The following is an 18,516-nucleotide window of genomic DNA, read 5'->3' as shown; positions in this document are numbered from 1 at the left end:
GAGGGGAAAACCCTTTCCATGAAGGAGCAGGGAGAGTGAAACTGCAAATGCAAGTGAAAATTGAGAGCATTGTCCTTCTTTCTCTCCAAATTTGGACATGTATGGTGAGCAAGAAAATTCTCATACTGGTTGGCTCCTTCCCCAGTTTCTGGAAGATTCGTACAATCAAAGAAGGAGTAGGATGGTTTCTATAAATGTTAATTTGTTATGCTCATCCTACTTCAAGTGAATTATAAGTTCCATAAAAATAAGCATTAAAAGTTTTGGTAGTTTCAAGAACATTGTAGTCTAATGTTCTGATCTCTTTTTTGTGCATATTAAACTTAACTTGGAGATTTGGTATCTTGATGTTAAAATAGGTCTAGAGAGAAATGGAAGAGGCTGGTATAAAAATTGCAAGGTGGAATAGCTAATTTAAATTCTGTTACGGAGCTTAAATACTAGAAAACACTGTGTGTATGTTTTCATTGCCTCCTGTGTGTATAAATATGGAAGATATGCCCTAAAAAAAAGCTGGCATATTAATGACCAGGCATTAATCATTAGGATAGGTTGTTGCCTTTGGTCTCCACAACCTGACATTGTTCTTTTTACAAGCAGTGCTTGTCATGTAGTGACTGCTATAACATTTGTAACACTTTGAATTCCACTCTGATTACTCACTGAACTTGCAGGATCTGTTTGTCCCTGTCTTGCAGATGCAGAAGCTCATGAGAGCAGCAAGGGAGGGCACCAAAGACGGGCTTGAAAAAACTAAAGCGGCTGTGAAGAAAGGCCGATCATTCATCAGAACTAAGTCCTTTATTAGTCAAGGTATGCACTGATCATCCGCTACGTCTTTTTAGACCGATGTACTAATTAACCATTTAAAGCAAAATAGCATTGAAATGTTTTAACTATTTATGGTATCTTTCAAACCACATTGCTTCAGAAAATGGTTTTAGCTCATAGGTAGATTTTCAGGCAAGGAAATATTAACTGAACTTATTCTTGGAAAAAAATAGAATTGATCTTAAGATTTAAAAAGTGTGTGTGTGTGCAATTAAATTGAGTTTATTAGCTGAATAATTGAAATGAACTGAAATTGAAGTTTCACTCTCAGAAACGGGAAAGGCATTGATGATCTTGACTGGGATTATAATGTTATTTCTGTTACTTCTGCTGTTAAAATTATATTGCTCTGGATGAACATGCTATAGTTTTTGACTGAAGATGTGAAAATGATAGGTCAACTCTGCGATTCAGTTGAGGCAGTTTCTCAAATCAAATCAAATACTCTAAAGGTTATACATGCAATTGACTACTTAATTTCATTAATGGATGTCTTAGAGGAAAAATCTTTGGACTTCACACACACACACATACACAACATGCACACCAGTTTGCCACACATGGCAAGCAATATTATACAGAGTATCAAAAGATAGTAAGGCAAAGAAATGAAAGGTATGGCACAGGGAAAAAAACCTATGGTATTATCGTTTATAGAAACACCATGTACTCCATCTCCCCAAATTTTCTGTCCTTACAAACTGTTCTTCCTTGCTTGTTCTTACCATGTTTGTTGCCACTTCCCTCACTGCTTTTTTAACAAAATTTCTTTTAAAGAAAACTTTCAAAAGTTTCTCTCTTTCAGGATCTCATCAATGACAGATATTCAACTACAACTTTTTTTGAATTTCCCTTTTCTCTTCACATACTTGTTTTGGTCCCCATCTGTGACCAAACTAGCTTGGTGTACTTTTTTTTCATACTGATCGTTCATTTTTTGTGTTGTGTCTACATTTATTTAGCATCTGTATTTTCTTGAAAAGAACCAGTTTGGTATAGTTGTTAAGGCACCAGGTTAGAACCTGGGAGACAAGTCACTTTTGAAAACCTTGCCAAGAAAACTTCAGAGACTACTCCAAGCCCTCTCTGAGAATCAGATATGATTGGATAGAAGAAAAGTAGTATATTCTTGATACACGGTCTTTAAATATCCTGTTCCCTCCGCACTTAACTTATTTTTACCTTTTTCTTGATATATCCAAGGCTACCTTCCATATTACACAATGAACAGAAGGAGATTTTAAATGAGCTTATTTTTGCTTCTTTTGTGAAACATTCCTCACAATGAACTGCATGCTACTAACTGTTACATTTATAGTAGCATTTGCAAGTCTAAAAACATATGTTTCCATTTCTGCATCTTTAATAAACATTTTAAGAGACACAAATCCTATTCTTTCCTCTTAAGTTTTTGTCTTTTATTTTATAACTGGCAGTTCTTTGCTCCATTTTCCTGTCAAACCGCTACTTCATTGCCACGAATCTCAGTTAACAATCTGAATATCTACATTAAAAAAAAAAAACACCACACATGGAAACTCCAAATACATTGAACATATATCATAGATCCATCTAACTCATCCTTAAGTTTAAAACACTTGCTGAATATTCCATATTCTTCCATATTCTCTACTTCCACCTTATACTACTGTTAATCACATTCAGAGCAACCTTCAATTCTGTATTTAACATTTTTTATGTTGTCATCGCTATCCCTAAACCAGCAAATGTACAATCAAACTCCTTTCTCATTCATATACACTGCTCAAAAAAATGAAGGGAACACAAACAGAAGACATCTGAGATCTGAATGAATGAAATAGCCTTATTAAATACTTTGTTCGTTACATACAGTAGTTTTGTGTTCCCTTTAGTTGTTTGAGCAGTGTATAAATTACTGTATGTAAAGAACAAAGTATTTAATAAGGCTATTTCATTCATTCAGATCTCGGATGTCTTCTGCTTGTGTTCCCTTTATTTTTTTGACCAGTATATTTACCAATGATTGGTGAAGAACAAATATATGGTTTACAAAGCCCCTGCCTGCATAGAGCTGCACTGACGCATGACAGCATTCTGTGCATTATAGATTCATGGACAGAGTATAAAGGTTTCCTACTTTAGAGAATTATTTATTCAAAAAAATATTGCTATATAAAAATTATTGGTAAATGTATATTGAGTTTTTCTTAGAACAATGAATTCAACATTTTTATTCAATAGTGGTGGAACAAATGCTAATCTTAACTGAGCAATAAATACTTTTAAGACTGATTATCTTTTTATATGAAATTCTAATATGATTTATTTCTAGAAAACAGAGCTACCTGTCTGGAGGAAGAGGAGCTATTTATTGATGTAGATTGCATGCACACAGAAGCAATCATGACTCCAATGCCAGATGGATTATCCCAACAACAGGTTTGTGTGTTGGATACTATTGAAATCTAATCCCGTCTTTTTGTACATACCTTAATTTCTAACAGTAACTTCACTTTGCTACATCTTATGTCTAATTTATGTACATTTGTCTCTCACAAAATTGAAATTCAAATGAAATTAATTGTCTTGATTGTTGAGACAAATCCTGACATGTGATAAATCCCTTAAGTAGAGTCTTCGAAGAGAAACTAAAATACAACTTAATTGCATGAACTTCTGTGACTTATATTTTGACATGTTCTTTCCTGATGGAGATTTTCTTCAAATCTTGCAATTAGTAACAGACAAGTCAATACATTATGGGGATGAAAAACATTTAATTCTGAACATGCTGCTGCTTGCCACCAGATGGCATAATTAATCACTTGTGTGTGTCTTTTATTCCTTTCCTAGATAAGAAATGCTAGATTAAACAATTTAGTTCAAGCATGAATTGACTGAAGGTCTGGGCTCAATTTAGCAAATAAACTTGACTTTTATTGGGCAATGATTTCAAAGTGAGATTCCTACCTTCTTTTGCTGGTATGAGAATTCATGAAGGCCTCACTGTTTTTTAAGAATTTTTTTTAACAGAATAGGAGTAAACCTGCAGGCCCTCTGTACAGAGAGAATTAATCCAGTTTCATAGAGAACATGAAATACTGACTTAAAGAGAATAGAGTGAGATTATATCAGCTGCAAAGGACTGCCCCAAAACAATGTATGATTGGAGAATTATGATAAATGATCCCAGAGACTAGAAAGTAGTCCTGTCAATCTATCATTCTTTGTAGACTTCTCATCCTACCTTTTTTTGCTATGGAACTGAGCTATATGCAGCTGTTATTACAGACCATAGAAACCTGCTTCACAAATAATGCTAAACCATTATTGTGGATTATTCTGAGTTTCCTGTGATAGAGATTAAACAGTCCTCAATTTACAACAGTTCATTTAGTGACTATTCAAAGTTACAACAGCTTTGAAAAGTGAAAAGTGACTTATGACCATTTTTCACACTTATAACCATTGCAGCATCCCCATGGTCATGTGATTTATATTCGGATACTTGACAACTGGTTCATATTTATGACAGTTGCAGTGTCCTGGAGTCATGGGATCACCTTTTGCGACTTTCTGACAGATTAAGTCAATAGGGAAGACAGAGTCACTTAACAGCTGTGTTATTCATTTAACAACTGCAGTGATTCGCTTAACAAATGTGGCAAGAAAAGTTGTAAAATGAGGCAAAACTCACTTAACAAATTTCTCACTTATCAGCATAAATTCTGGGCTCAATTGTCATAAATCGAGGACTACCTGTATATGTTTAGAAACATTCTGGCAGATACATATAGATATGCTTCCTGTCCTATAATCCTAATTTTGTTCAAATTGTGCTATAGGAATCTGCTGTCTCTTCAGAGTGGCAAAATCAGCCACATTTCTATATATTTTGCTGGATTTTACTGCACTCTTTTTTTTTTTAGTTCAGAAAGATTTATTTTTGTTAACCACTATTAAAACTATTTTTAACTCTTCTTGATAGATCTTATTTCATATTGCTTACTTAAATTGTATGCAGTTGTTTGATCAAAATACTGAACAAACATGACTTGCTAGGATTTACAGTTGTGGAAACAATGAATGAAGACTCTTCCCCCAACCCATTATTTTTGTTTCTCGTGTGCAAAATGCATATTTCTTTTATTTAAAAGTATAAAAACTCCAAACATGTAAATATGTTGCCATTTTGCTGCTTTAGCTGAGAGTACTTTAAAACCTACAGGGGCCCTCGATCTTCTTGCAGATAGGATTAAAATAGCTACTGGCACTTCTTCTGGAGTTGCAATTTCTCCATCTGTTTTCATCTTTGTGGAGAGAATGGTGTGTAATTAAGCAAAGCAGCAGGTTTAGTTGTCTGTGAATGTGGGACTGCAGGAAACAGATTTTTATTCAGTGCAGTGCAAACCAAAAGGTAATTCTGGGTATGAGTGACTGGAGGGAAGTTAAATAATACGACTTCTTTTTGCTATTACCAGTGCAACTTTTAAAAAGACTGGATGTCAGTATCATGTTAGAATAACTAAAGTGTATTTAATAGTGGAAATGGGTTTTATAAAATTTGCACTTCACTGTGAGACAGGCGGGCATTAAACCATTAAATGACAGTACATCTTTAATTCAGCAATTCTATATTTAAAGGGAGATAAACCTTTCTACCTATTACATTTAACATGAGTTGCTTTCCATTGTATACTTTTTAAGATGTCCGTTTGCTAGATAAGTATTATTTTAGCTTCTGACCAGGTTTTTTCCCTTAATTAAGCTTACCTTTTTGTTTCTCCCTGTTTCTTTCTTTTTTTTTTTCTGGAAGTTTTCTTTTTAAATATGGTATTTTTTTTCATAAATTAGATGTTCTATATAGATGTTTATAGCAGAAATGGTATACAGGTAGTCCTTGATTTACCACTATTCATAGTTACATTGGCATTTAAAAAAAATGACTTATGATCGATCCTTGAACTTAGTATCTCCATGGTTACTTGATCAAAATTCAGGTGCTTAGCAACCAACACATTTATAATGGTTGTAGCATCACGGGTCATGACATCATCATTTACAACTTTCCCAGTCATCCAGATTTGCTTAACCACCGCATGAGTCACTTAACAACTGCAGTGATTTGCTTAATAACTATGACAAAAAAGGTCAAAAAATTGGGAGTAATTGCCTTGCTTATCAGTGGAAATTCTGGTTCAAATTGTGATGATAAGTCAAGGCCTACCTATGTATGAAGTTGAAAGATAAGGAATAAGTCTCTGAAATAATGGATACACTTTTTATTGATGAAATTGTCTTTCTGGTTTCACTGAGTTATAACTGACCAGATTCTCCGCTTTATCAGACAATGGTGACAAAGACTATTTGAGGGAGAATAAATGTTTGTGCAGAGATATCCTTGAATGGCAAATTAAGTGTATGATTGTGCCATGTCTAATATTATATTTTAACAGGTTGTGCGAAGATACATTTTAGGCGCTGTGGTTGACAGTGAAAAAAACTACGTGGATGCTCTGAAAAGAATATTAGAGGTAAGTAATTGTCATTTTGAAGCCAAATAAATACGAGGAGAATTGAATCTCATTTGTGTAATTTATTATTGCTGATGTTTTTGTTTATAGTAGTGAAGATAATTCATTCGATTATAGCTTTTTATAATTACTTGATGTTCTTTTAATTTTAGCAATATGAAAAACCTCTTTCAGAGATGGAGCCCAAATTACTGAGTGAGAGGAAACTGAAGATGGTCTTCTATCGAATTAAAGAAATTCTTCAGTGCCATTCAATGTTTCAGATGGCCCTGGCAAGCCGTGTCTCGGAGTGGGATTCTGTTGAACTGATCGGTGATGTCTTTGTTGCCTCAGTACGTGAATGATCATAGCTTTGGGTTCACTTAAGTCTGTTTAATTCATAAATAGGCTGAATAAGTGAAATTCCAAAGAAGAACAAAAACTGCTGTCCCAAGGTCAGATCAGATTCCTTTGCGCTCCTAAAGACAAATGGTGGCAACGTTTTGCTTATTGTGTTCCTATTTTGGTTTTTATTTTATCTTCCTTTGGCACTGGGATGAATTACAAATACTGTGAAGAAAATAAAAAAAGTTAATAAAATGTCTGTCAGGGAATTGTGCAGCAGGTATCCAAATGGAGCCAGAGACGCTTGACACAAACTTGTAGTTTTATATAAATAAATACATTTTGCATCAATATAAGCATCAAACAAGATAGTCAGGCAAACAGGAGCATCATGAGGTAGATTACAGAGCGCACAGGGCACAAAGAAGAAAAAAGCGGGAAAAAGGGAAGCTCCCCCTCCACACCCATAGCAACCAATCACAGCACAGGTTGCCTCACGCAGGAATCAGCAGTCTAGTAACAATCAACTGCAACTGTGTGTTCTGGCTCACTGCACAACCCCACTGCTCCAGCTACTAAATTTAAATATCTTAACAATGTCATCCCCAGTTGCTATGACTATCCCTTGGTTTGGGAGAGTTTAAACTTAGCTAAGTGTTTTAAGTGTATACTTGCAGTATTTAGGACACCCTAAAATCCCTACAATGAAATAATGCATTGATACATTTATTGAATCTATTTTTAAATGGACTCAGTTTGGAGTTTGTGCTAATAGTTTCCTAGCAACAAGAAGCATTCAATTTTAAGATCTTAAACAGAGGCTACATTTTTAAACCTTTCTGGCTATTAAGTCTCTGGTAATGTAGATAACAATTTCAAATGAAAGGTAAATAAACTCAGAAGCCACCTCACTCTAATATCAGACATGTGTATATTTTTCAAAATATTTTCTGATTGCTAATTGGTTCAGAAAGTTAGGCTTCTCGTTTTTATTTTTATTTTAATCTTAACTGCATATCTTTCAAGTAGGAAAAACGTATTGTGAATCCTAAAACTAAAGTCTCCACATCCATCTTGTTTTCTTGACAAGGATATGAAAGTGATTCACCTCTGCTGCCTTCTGATGCATTGTTTGAACTTCCCAATCTACAGTAGTTGGACAACTCCAAGATTTTGTCTTCCTTTTCATTTCCTATCCAATTATTGTAGTTAAAAGTGACAGAGGTATAAAACAAGTTTCAGAATTAGATTTCCCAGACCTATTGTATCATGTTTTCAGACTAACATATTGTATTATAGGCTTTATGAACTTCACCTTACTTCATCAGATGGATGGACTTGCTTAAATGATACAGGATTTAATCAGACATTTCTTGATTTATTGTTGTAGTCTATCCAGGCTGTCCTCTTAACAACACAGTATCATAGTGACACTGAAATTATAAGGTATAATCTTAAAGGCAAATGCCAGAACAATATTATTTTATAGAAATAGCATGTCTGAGATTTCTCGGCAAAACCTCACTAATTTAGCCTTTTGTAGAGATCCTTAAAAAGTTACAGGTTTTGACTATATGCTGAGTATCTTGAATACTCTTTTAGAAATATGTGTTCTATATTGTAACTGACTGATAATGTATGTTTATTTTTATTGTGTCATTTAGTTCTCTAAATCCATGGTACTGGATGCCTACAGTGAGTATGTAATCAATTTTAGCACAGCTGTGGGGATTCTCAAGAAAACATGTGCTACAAAACCTGCCTTCCTTGAGTTTTTAAAGGTGAGCATTTTGGGTTTTGGTTGCTTTGTGATTGTTTGTAGACCATCAGAGTAACCATGACTATCTGGGAGATTGTCGCTGACAAATATTGAACATCCAGTGTTTAGCTCAGCTTTAAGATAGTCATGAATATGTGTTTATGTTTAGATAGTTGTTGTTCAGTCACTAAGTCATGTCAGACTCTTCGCAACTCCATGGACCATAGCACACCAGACCACCTGCCCTCCACTGTCTCCCGGAGTTTGCCCAAATTAATGTTGCATCAATGACACTATCTAACCATCTCACCCTCTGCTGTCCCCTTCTCCCTTTGCCTTCAATTTTTCCTAACTTCAAGGTCTTTTCCAATGAGTCCTCTCTTCTCATTAAGTGGCCAAAATATGAGATGTACATTTTATCTATACTTCTTTTGAGAAAATCTCAGTGGCTAATATAAAAAAACTCACTTTTTTATTACAGCAATGTCAAGAATCTAGTCCTGATAGAATCACTCTTTATGGCTTAATGATGAAGCCCATACAACGTTTTCCTCAGTTCATCCTTCTATTACAGGCAAGTCATGTATCAATTCTTAAAATTGCTTGAGTTTGCCATCTTTCTTGGTTGCTTGCTAAATAGTAATGGCTAAAACACTAACATGGTAATAGGATCTGATTGTTAGTTGTTTTGTTAATTGAAAATCAATTATGTGACTAATTTCTGAGTTGTACCTGAAAGTGCAGAATTTATTCTTTAGTTCATAGGATTATTGCTTGGTTTTAGAGTAACCCATGTTGGATTTTTTGTATATGACAGTCACAACTTCTTAGCCATTAATTTTCTGGATATTATGTGTTGCTAGTGTTCTTATAAAACATTGAAAGGAACTTTAGGATTTCTTGAAAGTCAATATCACTTTGAGTTTAGGATAGGGATACAGTATGGAGACAGTTGTGTCTATTGTCAACGATGGCCCATTCTGTTATTGTCAGATCTGTTGGCCAATTTTGATACTGTTCATCAAGGGTTATTTCTGAGGAGGCTAGTTTGCATTCTAGTTTGGCTAGCTTTTATACAATTCCAACCCTGTTTGAAGGACTGGGTTCTGTAAGTAATTATGAGCATCTAATTTTTAGCTCCTCGGCCTCCCTTTGTGGTACTCCACAAGAGTCCACCAACTGACATTTGCACTTAGAAGACCATGAGCTACCTGAAGCTCAACACTGGTGTTAAATAGGGAGAAACATCTGAGAAAATGAACACAAGTAACTTGTCATTTCTTAGGAAGCAAGACAAGGATTCTGTCCAAAGCTTGAGAGCTGAGTTTTATCTTAGACCCTTACCATGTCATCGTAGATAAGAGTCATGATCCAGAGTTGCTTTACTCAGTTGAAGCAATTCTATTAGGTCTACTCTGCTCTTCCACACACTAGTCTTATCATGTCATGTATGTGCCAGGCATCATATTTATGTTAAGTTTCCAATACATTTTTAGTAACTTCAGTCAGTAAAGAATACAGCAGGTTGATTGCTGTTTCTTTTCTATCGCCCCATCGTGCATAATCATTCAAAAATTACTTCAAAGTTCTATTAACTGCATATAAAAGTTTTTATGACTCAAGGCAACCTCCAATTGTTTTGGAGGTTGGGTGGAATGTGCATGAACTAGAGATTTCTGATATTAAAGCCTAAGCAGTAGAATTATTTTCTTGACAGGTAGGAGGTTTCAACTGTAGATTATTTTAAACGGCTTTAGAAAGCTTTTAAATTTTTTGTTTTAATTTTTAATATTAGGCATATTCATTCATACATTTATTTATTTATTCATTTATTCATTAAATTTTTATGCTGCCCATCTCCCATATAAGGTGACTCTGGCAGTTTACAAGTTATAAATCAAGTGTAAAAATAATTAAAACATTAAAACTACACAGGTTCAGATTTTAAAACTACTGAAACCAGAACTAAGAGGTGGATGAGACGGGGATGAGGTCTTCTTACCACGTCAGCTACTTCCTGTTGTGATCGTCCCTCTGGGGACCCCAATAATCTATAATTATTATATTCACCTGTTTTATGATCCTAGTTAAATGATATTGATGCAATTGAATGCTATACATGTAAAAAAATAAATTATTCTGCCAAATCCTATGTCAAGAAATGATACTATGCCTTGTTGTCACCTGCATGAAAATTATAGTTATTTTTGTAAATTGTAAGAAAAGAAGAGTGGAATGCAAGAACACTCCTGATCCAGTAGCTACAATGAAAGCAGTGGCAATACAGATAGTTACATATTTATACTGGTCATATTAAATTGCAGTATTGTAATGTGTAGTTGCCAGATTAGACTAATGTCAGACTCTGTTGAGCAAAGAATATAAAATCTCAGTCCTTTTGTCTTCTACTTTTTCTGGCCCCTGGAATGACATCCTAGTGATGAGGCATATCTCTAGTGTAACTATGAAGATTGCTAGTAGTGCGTAAGTTGATTACTATTATTATTAAAGGAGCCCTAAAATCTTTCATTTCTTGGCAGTTACACCGAAGTGCCAGCTTCGCAGATGATGAAAAGTTCAATTGTAGAAATGGAAGTTGTATGAAAGCAGATTTTCATGTTGTCAGAAAAGAGAAGAGTAGGATGCTATGGAAAGAGAAGTCCAAAAAAAATGAACTCAATAAGGGTGGGAATTTCTTTTAAAAAATGAGACACTAGAAGCATAATTACAATCATTTCCAATGAGAAGGAAAAATCCCCAAGAAAAGCAATAGACGCCCCAAGAAGCTTAATGAAGTTCTGAAAACAAAGGAACACAAGAAATGGAAATAAGATCAAGTCACAAAGAGAGAACATGGGCATATAGTTTGGAGCTGATATGAGGGAAGATATGTGGGCTGAGGTTAGCAAAGGATGCAAAATATAAGGCTTCTTAAGCATGTTCAAAAGAAAAAAACCCTGAATTATTTTATTTTAGTCTCTTCTATTTGTCTCATTAGAAAATTGTGAAGGGCAGATTGAAGGTGCAGAGTTGAATCCTTAGAATAATAGAAATGTGGTCGAGGAATATGTTACAAATGAGTTTAAAACGCAGAACTAGTTAGAGTGCATTCTTTGATAATGAAGGCCTTGAATGAGTGAGGGAATTAGTTGGTTAGTCTGGCGAAACCCCTAGATATTATCTTTGAAAAATATTATACAACTGATGAAGTGGCAAACAATGGGACAAGAGCAAATTTTGTCCATGTCATTCCAAAATGAGGGGGGGGGGGAAGGATCTGATGCTAGTACCTGGGAAGATCCTAAAACAGATAATAAATAAATGTATTTTCTAGCTCCTTGAAATGAATATGGAATAAGACATGGACTTGCCAAGATTAAAGCTTGTCAGACTATTCTTTTCTTGTGATTTGTCTGGGCAATTCCTTAATGGACTGTTGTAAACATAATGTACCTTGATTGCAGTGAATCATTTTACAGAGTATTCCATAACATGTTGACCATCAAGCTAATTAGGCATGGTTGGCATGATAATTAAGTGAATATATGTAAGCCAGAAGTGTAATGTGGCTGCAAAAAAAGGCAAACGAAGCATTAGGCTGCATCAACCTTGGTTAATTTTAAATTATGGGAAACATTTATTCTTGTATGGTCGGGAAATGAGGAACATTGGGAAACTAAATCTGTCAAAGAAAAATGGAAAGAACTAGATATCTGAGGGGTCCTTAGTGCTCCTTGAGCTTGATTGTTTTCTCGTAGACATTTCGTTGCCCAAACTAGGTAACATCATTAGTGCTATGGTGTTACCTAGTTTGGGTAATGAAACATCTTCAAGAAAACAACCAAATTCAGAGAGCACCAAAGACCTCTCATTTCAACCCTGAGCTACATCCTCCTTTATTAGCTAGATGTCTTTAACCTTGTGGGGAAAGAGATCATATTCTTCAAATGACTTGAAAGAATGTCATACAGGTAGTCCTCGACCTACGACCACAATTTCTGTTGCTAAGCAAGACAGTTGTTAAGTGAGTTTTGCCCCATTCTCTTGCTACAATTGTTAAGTGAAACACTGCAATTGCTAAATTAGTAACATGGCTGTTAAATTAATCTTGTTTCCCCATTGACTTTGCCTGTCAGAAGGTCACAAAAGGGGATCACATGACTCTGGGACACTGCAACCATCAGAAATATATGCCAGTTGACAAGCATCCCAATTTTGATCATGTGACCATGGGGAGGCTGCAACAGTCATAAGGGTGAAAAATGGTCAAAATCACTATGTTTAGTGCTTTTGTAACTTTGAATAGTCACTAAATGAAAGGTTGTAAGTTGAAGACTATCTATACAAAAGAAAATGAAGACTTGTTCTTTCTCATTGTTTTGGAATAATTACTTTTAAATTACAAGAGGGCAAATTTCATGTGAGCATTAGAAAAACTTTTTAATTTCTTATGAGCAGTTTGATGTTGGAAACAATTGCCAAGAGAGTTTGTAACTGGATAGTATGGTGCTTTCTAAAATTAGTTAAGTGTTTCTCACTTGACATAGCAGACAAATCCTAAAAAGGATTGTATCTGTAGCTTTGGAAATGATAGTTGTGAGACAGATACAGTATGTTTAAATGACTTCCTTTTTCTAGTCAAGAAAAATAATCTGAATTAGCTGGTCAGAGCATGGCAAAACTTTTTTCCCCCTTTTGTTCTGTCCAGGATATGTTGAAGAACACGATTAAAGGCCACCCAGACAGGCTGCCTCTACAGATGGCTCTCACAGAACTTGAAACACTGGCAGAGAAATTAAATGAAAGGAAAAGGGATGCAGATCAGCGCTGTGAAATAAAACAAATAGCCAAAGCCATGAATGAGCGTTATCTGAACAAGGTTTGGAGAATTGCACTGCTTGTTTTTCCCTTATTTCTCTTGTAAATAATGTTTGTTTATTTGAAAAATGTGTACAACTGCGGAGCTCACAAAGGTGACTCTGGACAATGTACAGAGATCGAAACCCAAAACAACATAGTTCATGAAATCAATATACAAACCATATATCAACCTCAGCATATGGTGACACATGCTGGGGTTGAAAATCAATTCCCCTCCAGTCAGTAAACAAAACAACCAAACAAAGGGCCCGGGGCCACCTTTGGAGCCGAATGTCTGTGCAAGCATCCTGGTCTTTAATGTCTTGTGAAAGGCCAATAGGATCAGAGCCATCCAGCTCTCTGAGGGAATCCTGTTCTCTGGTGCAGATATGATGACAGAGAAGGCGTAAGTTCTTTGGTCCCACTGAATGACAGTGTATAATAGAGAAACCTGGAGCAGGGCAACTCTGCCAGTTCTGATGGATTCTAAAATGTTTAGGCTTTCTTAACTAATTATTCCCAATATGTATTTTATTCAAATACATCTCATTTGTTTCATGGACATTAATTGCCACCATGTTGATAGTACTGAATTTGGTTTTCTATCCCAAGTGGGGGAGGGGGGGAGCCAAAATGGGAGCATGTGTGATGAAGGTGCAGGAGTGGCATTACTCATTGGATAGATGTACAAGGCCCTGAGCGTCCTTCTTACACCATCTCTATTGGCATTCCGAAGACTAACCAATTTATTAACTCGGGGTTTCTTGAATCATAACCAATTTATTGAATGAAGAGAGTAATTGCATGCCAGTTTTTTTCCCCATCAGAAATCATTCCATTAGTCCTGGCTGACCAGTTACAATTTTTTTGGGCAACAAACAATTCTAGACAGTTTTATGGCTTGCTACTTGAACTATAATTTCTTTTGGGGTAAACTTGGGCTAAAAGAATTTAGGTCAGCCACATTCCAGCCCATAAAGGAGCTCACATAATGTCTTCTAGGTGAGAACTAGGCTGATAGTTGTATATATTAACCTTCCCTGCGTAGCAACAAAGCCAGGTTTGTTGTTTGACCCTCCTCAGTTCTTAAGGGGAGGTTTAAGAGCCATTAAGGTGGCACAATGGTTAAAGTGCAGTATTGCAGGCAAACTCTGCTCACTCCAGGAGTTTGATCCTGACCTGCTCAAGATTGACTCATCTGTCTATCCTTCTGAGGTCAATAATGCTGACTCTGTAAATTCCTTAGAGTGCCGTAAAGCACTCTAAGCACTACTATGAAGCAGTATATACGTCAAAATCAGCGGTTCTCAACCTGGGGGTCGCGACCCCTTTGGGGGTCGAACAGCCATTTCACAGGGATCGCCAAAGCCCTCTCTCACCCCCCCCCACGCCTTCACTCACCCTCACCCTCTGCCTCTGTTGGATCGCTGGTCGCCAGTCGCTTACCCCGCCCACTCCCAATCTATTGCTGCCTCCTGAGTCCCAGCTGATGGCTAGAGGGAAAAATTTTTGTTTAAATTGTTTAAATTCTTGCCGCGGCGCTTCAAAGGGCCGCCCTACAGCTGATCAGTGTTAAAAGAAAACAAATGAGTAGACCGGTGCTTGCAAAAATAGAAAAAACAGCCCCTTTCCGCTTCAGCATAGGTTAATTACCATAAGTTGATTTGATCAGCCTCCCGACTCTCAGCTGATTTGCTCTCAGCTGTTTTGCGGAGGGCTCTGTTGCTAGCTAGCTGCAAAGAGGTAAATTGCTGGAGCAGATTTTTTTCCCCCTAGCTATGCTGAAAAGAAATATAGAAATTGTAAATTTAATTGAAATGACTAAACACTGTTTAAATTTGTGAACCGGACAAATACTCTGTTCAAAGAAAATACATTGTATGTTTGTATGTTTGTTTCTAATTATTGCTATTTATTCATATTTGTTCACTTTTATTCTTTAAAGTTTAACAATTCATTCTTTATCTTAATATCTTTATATTTGTTTGGGGTTGGTTTTCTTCCCTTTCATCTTTTTTATTGTACAGCAATCTTTCTCCTCAAACCTACCACCTCTCTCTTTTCTTTCCTTCTTACTTTTTCCCCCCTCCCCTCTTCTTCTCCTCCCTACTTCCTCTTCCTTTCTCCTTCTCCTCCTCTCTTCCTCCCTCTCTTACCCTCATTCCTACTCTAATTTACCTTCCCTTCCTTCATCCCTCTCTATTGCTGTATCCTTTTATGCATATGGACTACTCAGAGGGCTGAAAAACTTATTTTTGACTGGTCCTCGCACTTTTGACCAGTCCTCGAACTTACGACTGTCCTCATATTTTACGTTTTTGCCCTATCTTGTCACCATGGTGAAGAGAAGCAGTTGTGAAATGAGTGATATGGTTGTTAAGAATGCTGCACGGGCATAAAAGTGAGGATGGTCATAAGTGTGAGGACCAGTCAAAAGTGCGAGGACCTGTCAGAAATGACTTTTTTCAGCCCTCTGAGTAGTCCCTATACACATAGCCATGGCCACCCGGTCACATGACCAGCTAGCCATGCCCACCAAGTCACATGACCTCCAAGCCATGCCCACAAAATAAGCCACGCCCACAGAACCGGTAGTAAAAAAATTTAGAACCCACCCCTGGTTGGGGGTCACCACAACATGAGAAACAGTATTAAAGGGTCGTGGCATTAGGAAGGTTGAGAACCACTGGTCTAAATGCTATTGCTATTAACCAGAATCCTCATATTTATGTGAACTTGTCCATGTAGCACAAAGCTATTGAGATCACCACATCTATGCTTTTATACTGCCCGTTATATATGTAATTGAGAAACTTTAATTCTTTCTTTACTGTTATAGATCATGATGAAACTGTTCTTCTTGATTTTATCTTCTCAGATAAGGAACCATTAATTACATACAGTGTTGCCTGATTTTGGCTGGTGGCAATTAAAATTTGCATACAAATAATTAAGGGTACGGGGTATGGGTAAACCTGAGAATTCCTCTTATTTATTTATTTTTAATATTCATCTGTTTTTATGTTCTTTTTGTGGGCCTTCAGATCCCCCTCTTTAGTCTGTAGTCCTACTCTTAACATTAAGAATTTACCTAGACAAATTTCACTGTTTTAATATTATAGTATAATATTAGCAATCAGGCTTTTACTTAACTTTTATCTCTTATAAGTGTCAGAGTTATTATTGAAATAGGTGGATGTTCCCCCCCCCTTCATTGTATTTTATGTTGATCCATGACTGAAATGAAGGATTGATTGATTGATTAATGCCTGATTATCATGATCCTATAGATACAAAATTGTAAAGGAAGAATTTTATTTCATGACAAAATTAACAAAATTCTATGGATTCATGAAACTGGTTCATATATTTTTAAAGCAGAATATATTCAGATGTAAAAATACTATGTTATGAAATCTTTTTGTATTATTCAGTTACTCAGCAGTGGCAACCGGTACTTGATCCGAAGTGATGATATGCTAGAAACTGTTTATACAGACAAAGGGGAGATCATGAAAACCAAAGAACGGCGTCTGTTTATGTTAAACGATGTTCTCATGTGTGCTACTGTGCATATTCGGTAAGATTTTATAGTCACGCACTAAAATAATTGCCAAAGCATAAGAGATGAGACACATGAACTAGGAAAGGTTTTTTTGTATGTGCGTTCTGAGTCCATTTTATGTGTTTTTGGTTGCATGTATACAATGGATTATAATTCAGGGCTCTTAGTAGCAGAGCACATTCATTGTACTGTACACAGAAAATCCCATGTTCATCTTTAGCTTTGGGAAAAGTTACAGTGTAGGATATATAAATGCAATATATGTAGGACATCTAGATGAAATGGATGGCACGCAAATCTATTAAATAAATATTGAGATCAAAGGTTGAAAAGTTGTAACTTAGTTCTCTCCAATCCTTCCCCAAATAAGGATTTTAAATTGAAGGAACAAAAGTAATACATAAAGGGGTGCATGGGCCTCATGGAAACAAGGATTCGAAGGAAGGAAGATATTTTATTTCTTAAGAAAACTTATATGGCTACCCAACCCACAGTGACTTCAGGCAGCTTACAGAAATAAGTTTTCTCCTAAATTATATTGTTACTGCAACCCACTTCTCTCCTCCCCATCATTACATTTCCTAATGTAATACTCACCATACTAGGAAATTGAATAACATTGCTAAAGGAGATGGTTTAAGGGTCAGAATGGAATGGGTCCTGATTAAATAAAATTGATGTAGAGACAGTGAGATGTGTTAGAGATAATTTAAGAACTAGAAGCTTTTTATTAATTTCTTAACCTCAGGAAAAGTAAGGAAAAATGCCAGATTCCCAGTTGTCTACAGAAATTAAATTCATCAGTCATGTAGGATTAGAAGACTCCGATGTTATCTCCAAAAAGCAAAGGTGTTTGTATCTAGTCTTTTAAGCCTTTTTCATTTAAAAGTCTTTTTCTAAACAATAAACTCTTCCAACTCTAGAATTGTGAGATTAATGTCAATCAGATATTTTGCAGGTCAGCTACTTTTTGCACTGCTGCAATATGTGTGCATCTTTACAGACTTCTTTCCCTTTCTTTTTCTTCAAGAAGGGAAATGCACAATGTATGCTTGTAAGGAAGGAAGTAAAAGAGCAAAAACAAAAACCTGTTAGATCACATCCCTTACTTTTCAATTATTTGTTTTCCACTCAAAATCCTCACAGATATAAATATCTCTTTATTTAAAATATAAAAAAGAGCTGTGGTGGCACAGTGGTTAGAATACAGTGTTGCAGGTTGGCTCTGCCCACAGCCAGGAGTTCAATCCAGAGCAGCTCAAGGTTGATTCAGCCTTCCATACTTCCGAGGTCAGTAAAATGACTCACATTATTGGGGGCAATAGGCTGACTCTGTAAACCATTCAGAGAGGGCTATAGAGTACTACAGACCGGTATGTAAGTCTTAACTGCTATTGCTATTACTTTTATAGAAGCAAGAAATAAGGTCTATGCCACAGTCTCCTCAAATGGTCATATATTGAACCACAAGGATTGATAGGGCTATCCAAAAAGTCGATGTTTATTTTATTTAAGAAAGTGATATGATTGCCCAACATATTGTCAGTGACACCAGGTGGCTCACAAAGATAAAAATCTAATATAAAAGAATAAAAAGCAATAACTCCCACCCCCTGGCGACAACAGTTAATCAAATAAGCCACTTGATGGGATCCACCCTA

At 36.0% G+C, this 18,516-nt stretch overlaps 1 protein-coding gene across 2 annotated transcripts in view; it reads left to right on the top strand.

Moving 5' to 3' along the window:
- The window catches only part of ARHGEF10 (Rho guanine nucleotide exchange factor 10), a 116,636-nt gene that overhangs the window by 36,670 nt on the left and 61,450 nt on the right, over positions 1 to 18,516 (top strand). The window contains exons 10-17 of one of the 2 annotated variants that reach the window (XM_070932957.1): positions 699 to 813; positions 3,146 to 3,252; positions 6,270 to 6,347; positions 6,500 to 6,679; positions 8,336 to 8,452; positions 8,912 to 9,004; positions 13,139 to 13,309; positions 16,725 to 16,870. In XM_070932957.1, the coding sequence (XP_070789058.1) occupies positions 699 to 813; positions 3,146 to 3,252; positions 6,270 to 6,347; positions 6,500 to 6,679; positions 8,336 to 8,452; positions 8,912 to 9,004; positions 13,139 to 13,309; positions 16,725 to 16,870 (1,007 nt within the window). Of the gene's footprint in view, positions 1 to 674; positions 814 to 3,145; positions 3,253 to 6,269; positions 6,348 to 6,499; positions 6,680 to 8,335; positions 8,453 to 8,911; positions 9,005 to 13,138; positions 13,310 to 16,724; positions 16,871 to 18,516 lie in introns of both variants that reach the window. The other variant, XM_070932956.1, reaches the window with a different exon arrangement.

This window comes from Pituophis catenifer, unplaced genomic scaffold, assembly GCF_029215685.1.
Source record: "Pituophis catenifer annectens isolate HBS135680 unplaced genomic scaffold, rPitCat1.0.hap2 SCAF_1, whole genome shotgun sequence".
In the NCBI taxonomy this organism is placed as follows: Eukaryota; Metazoa; Chordata; class Lepidosauria; order Squamata; family Colubridae; genus Pituophis; species Pituophis catenifer.
This window is presented reverse-complemented; position numbering and strand designations above follow the sequence as displayed.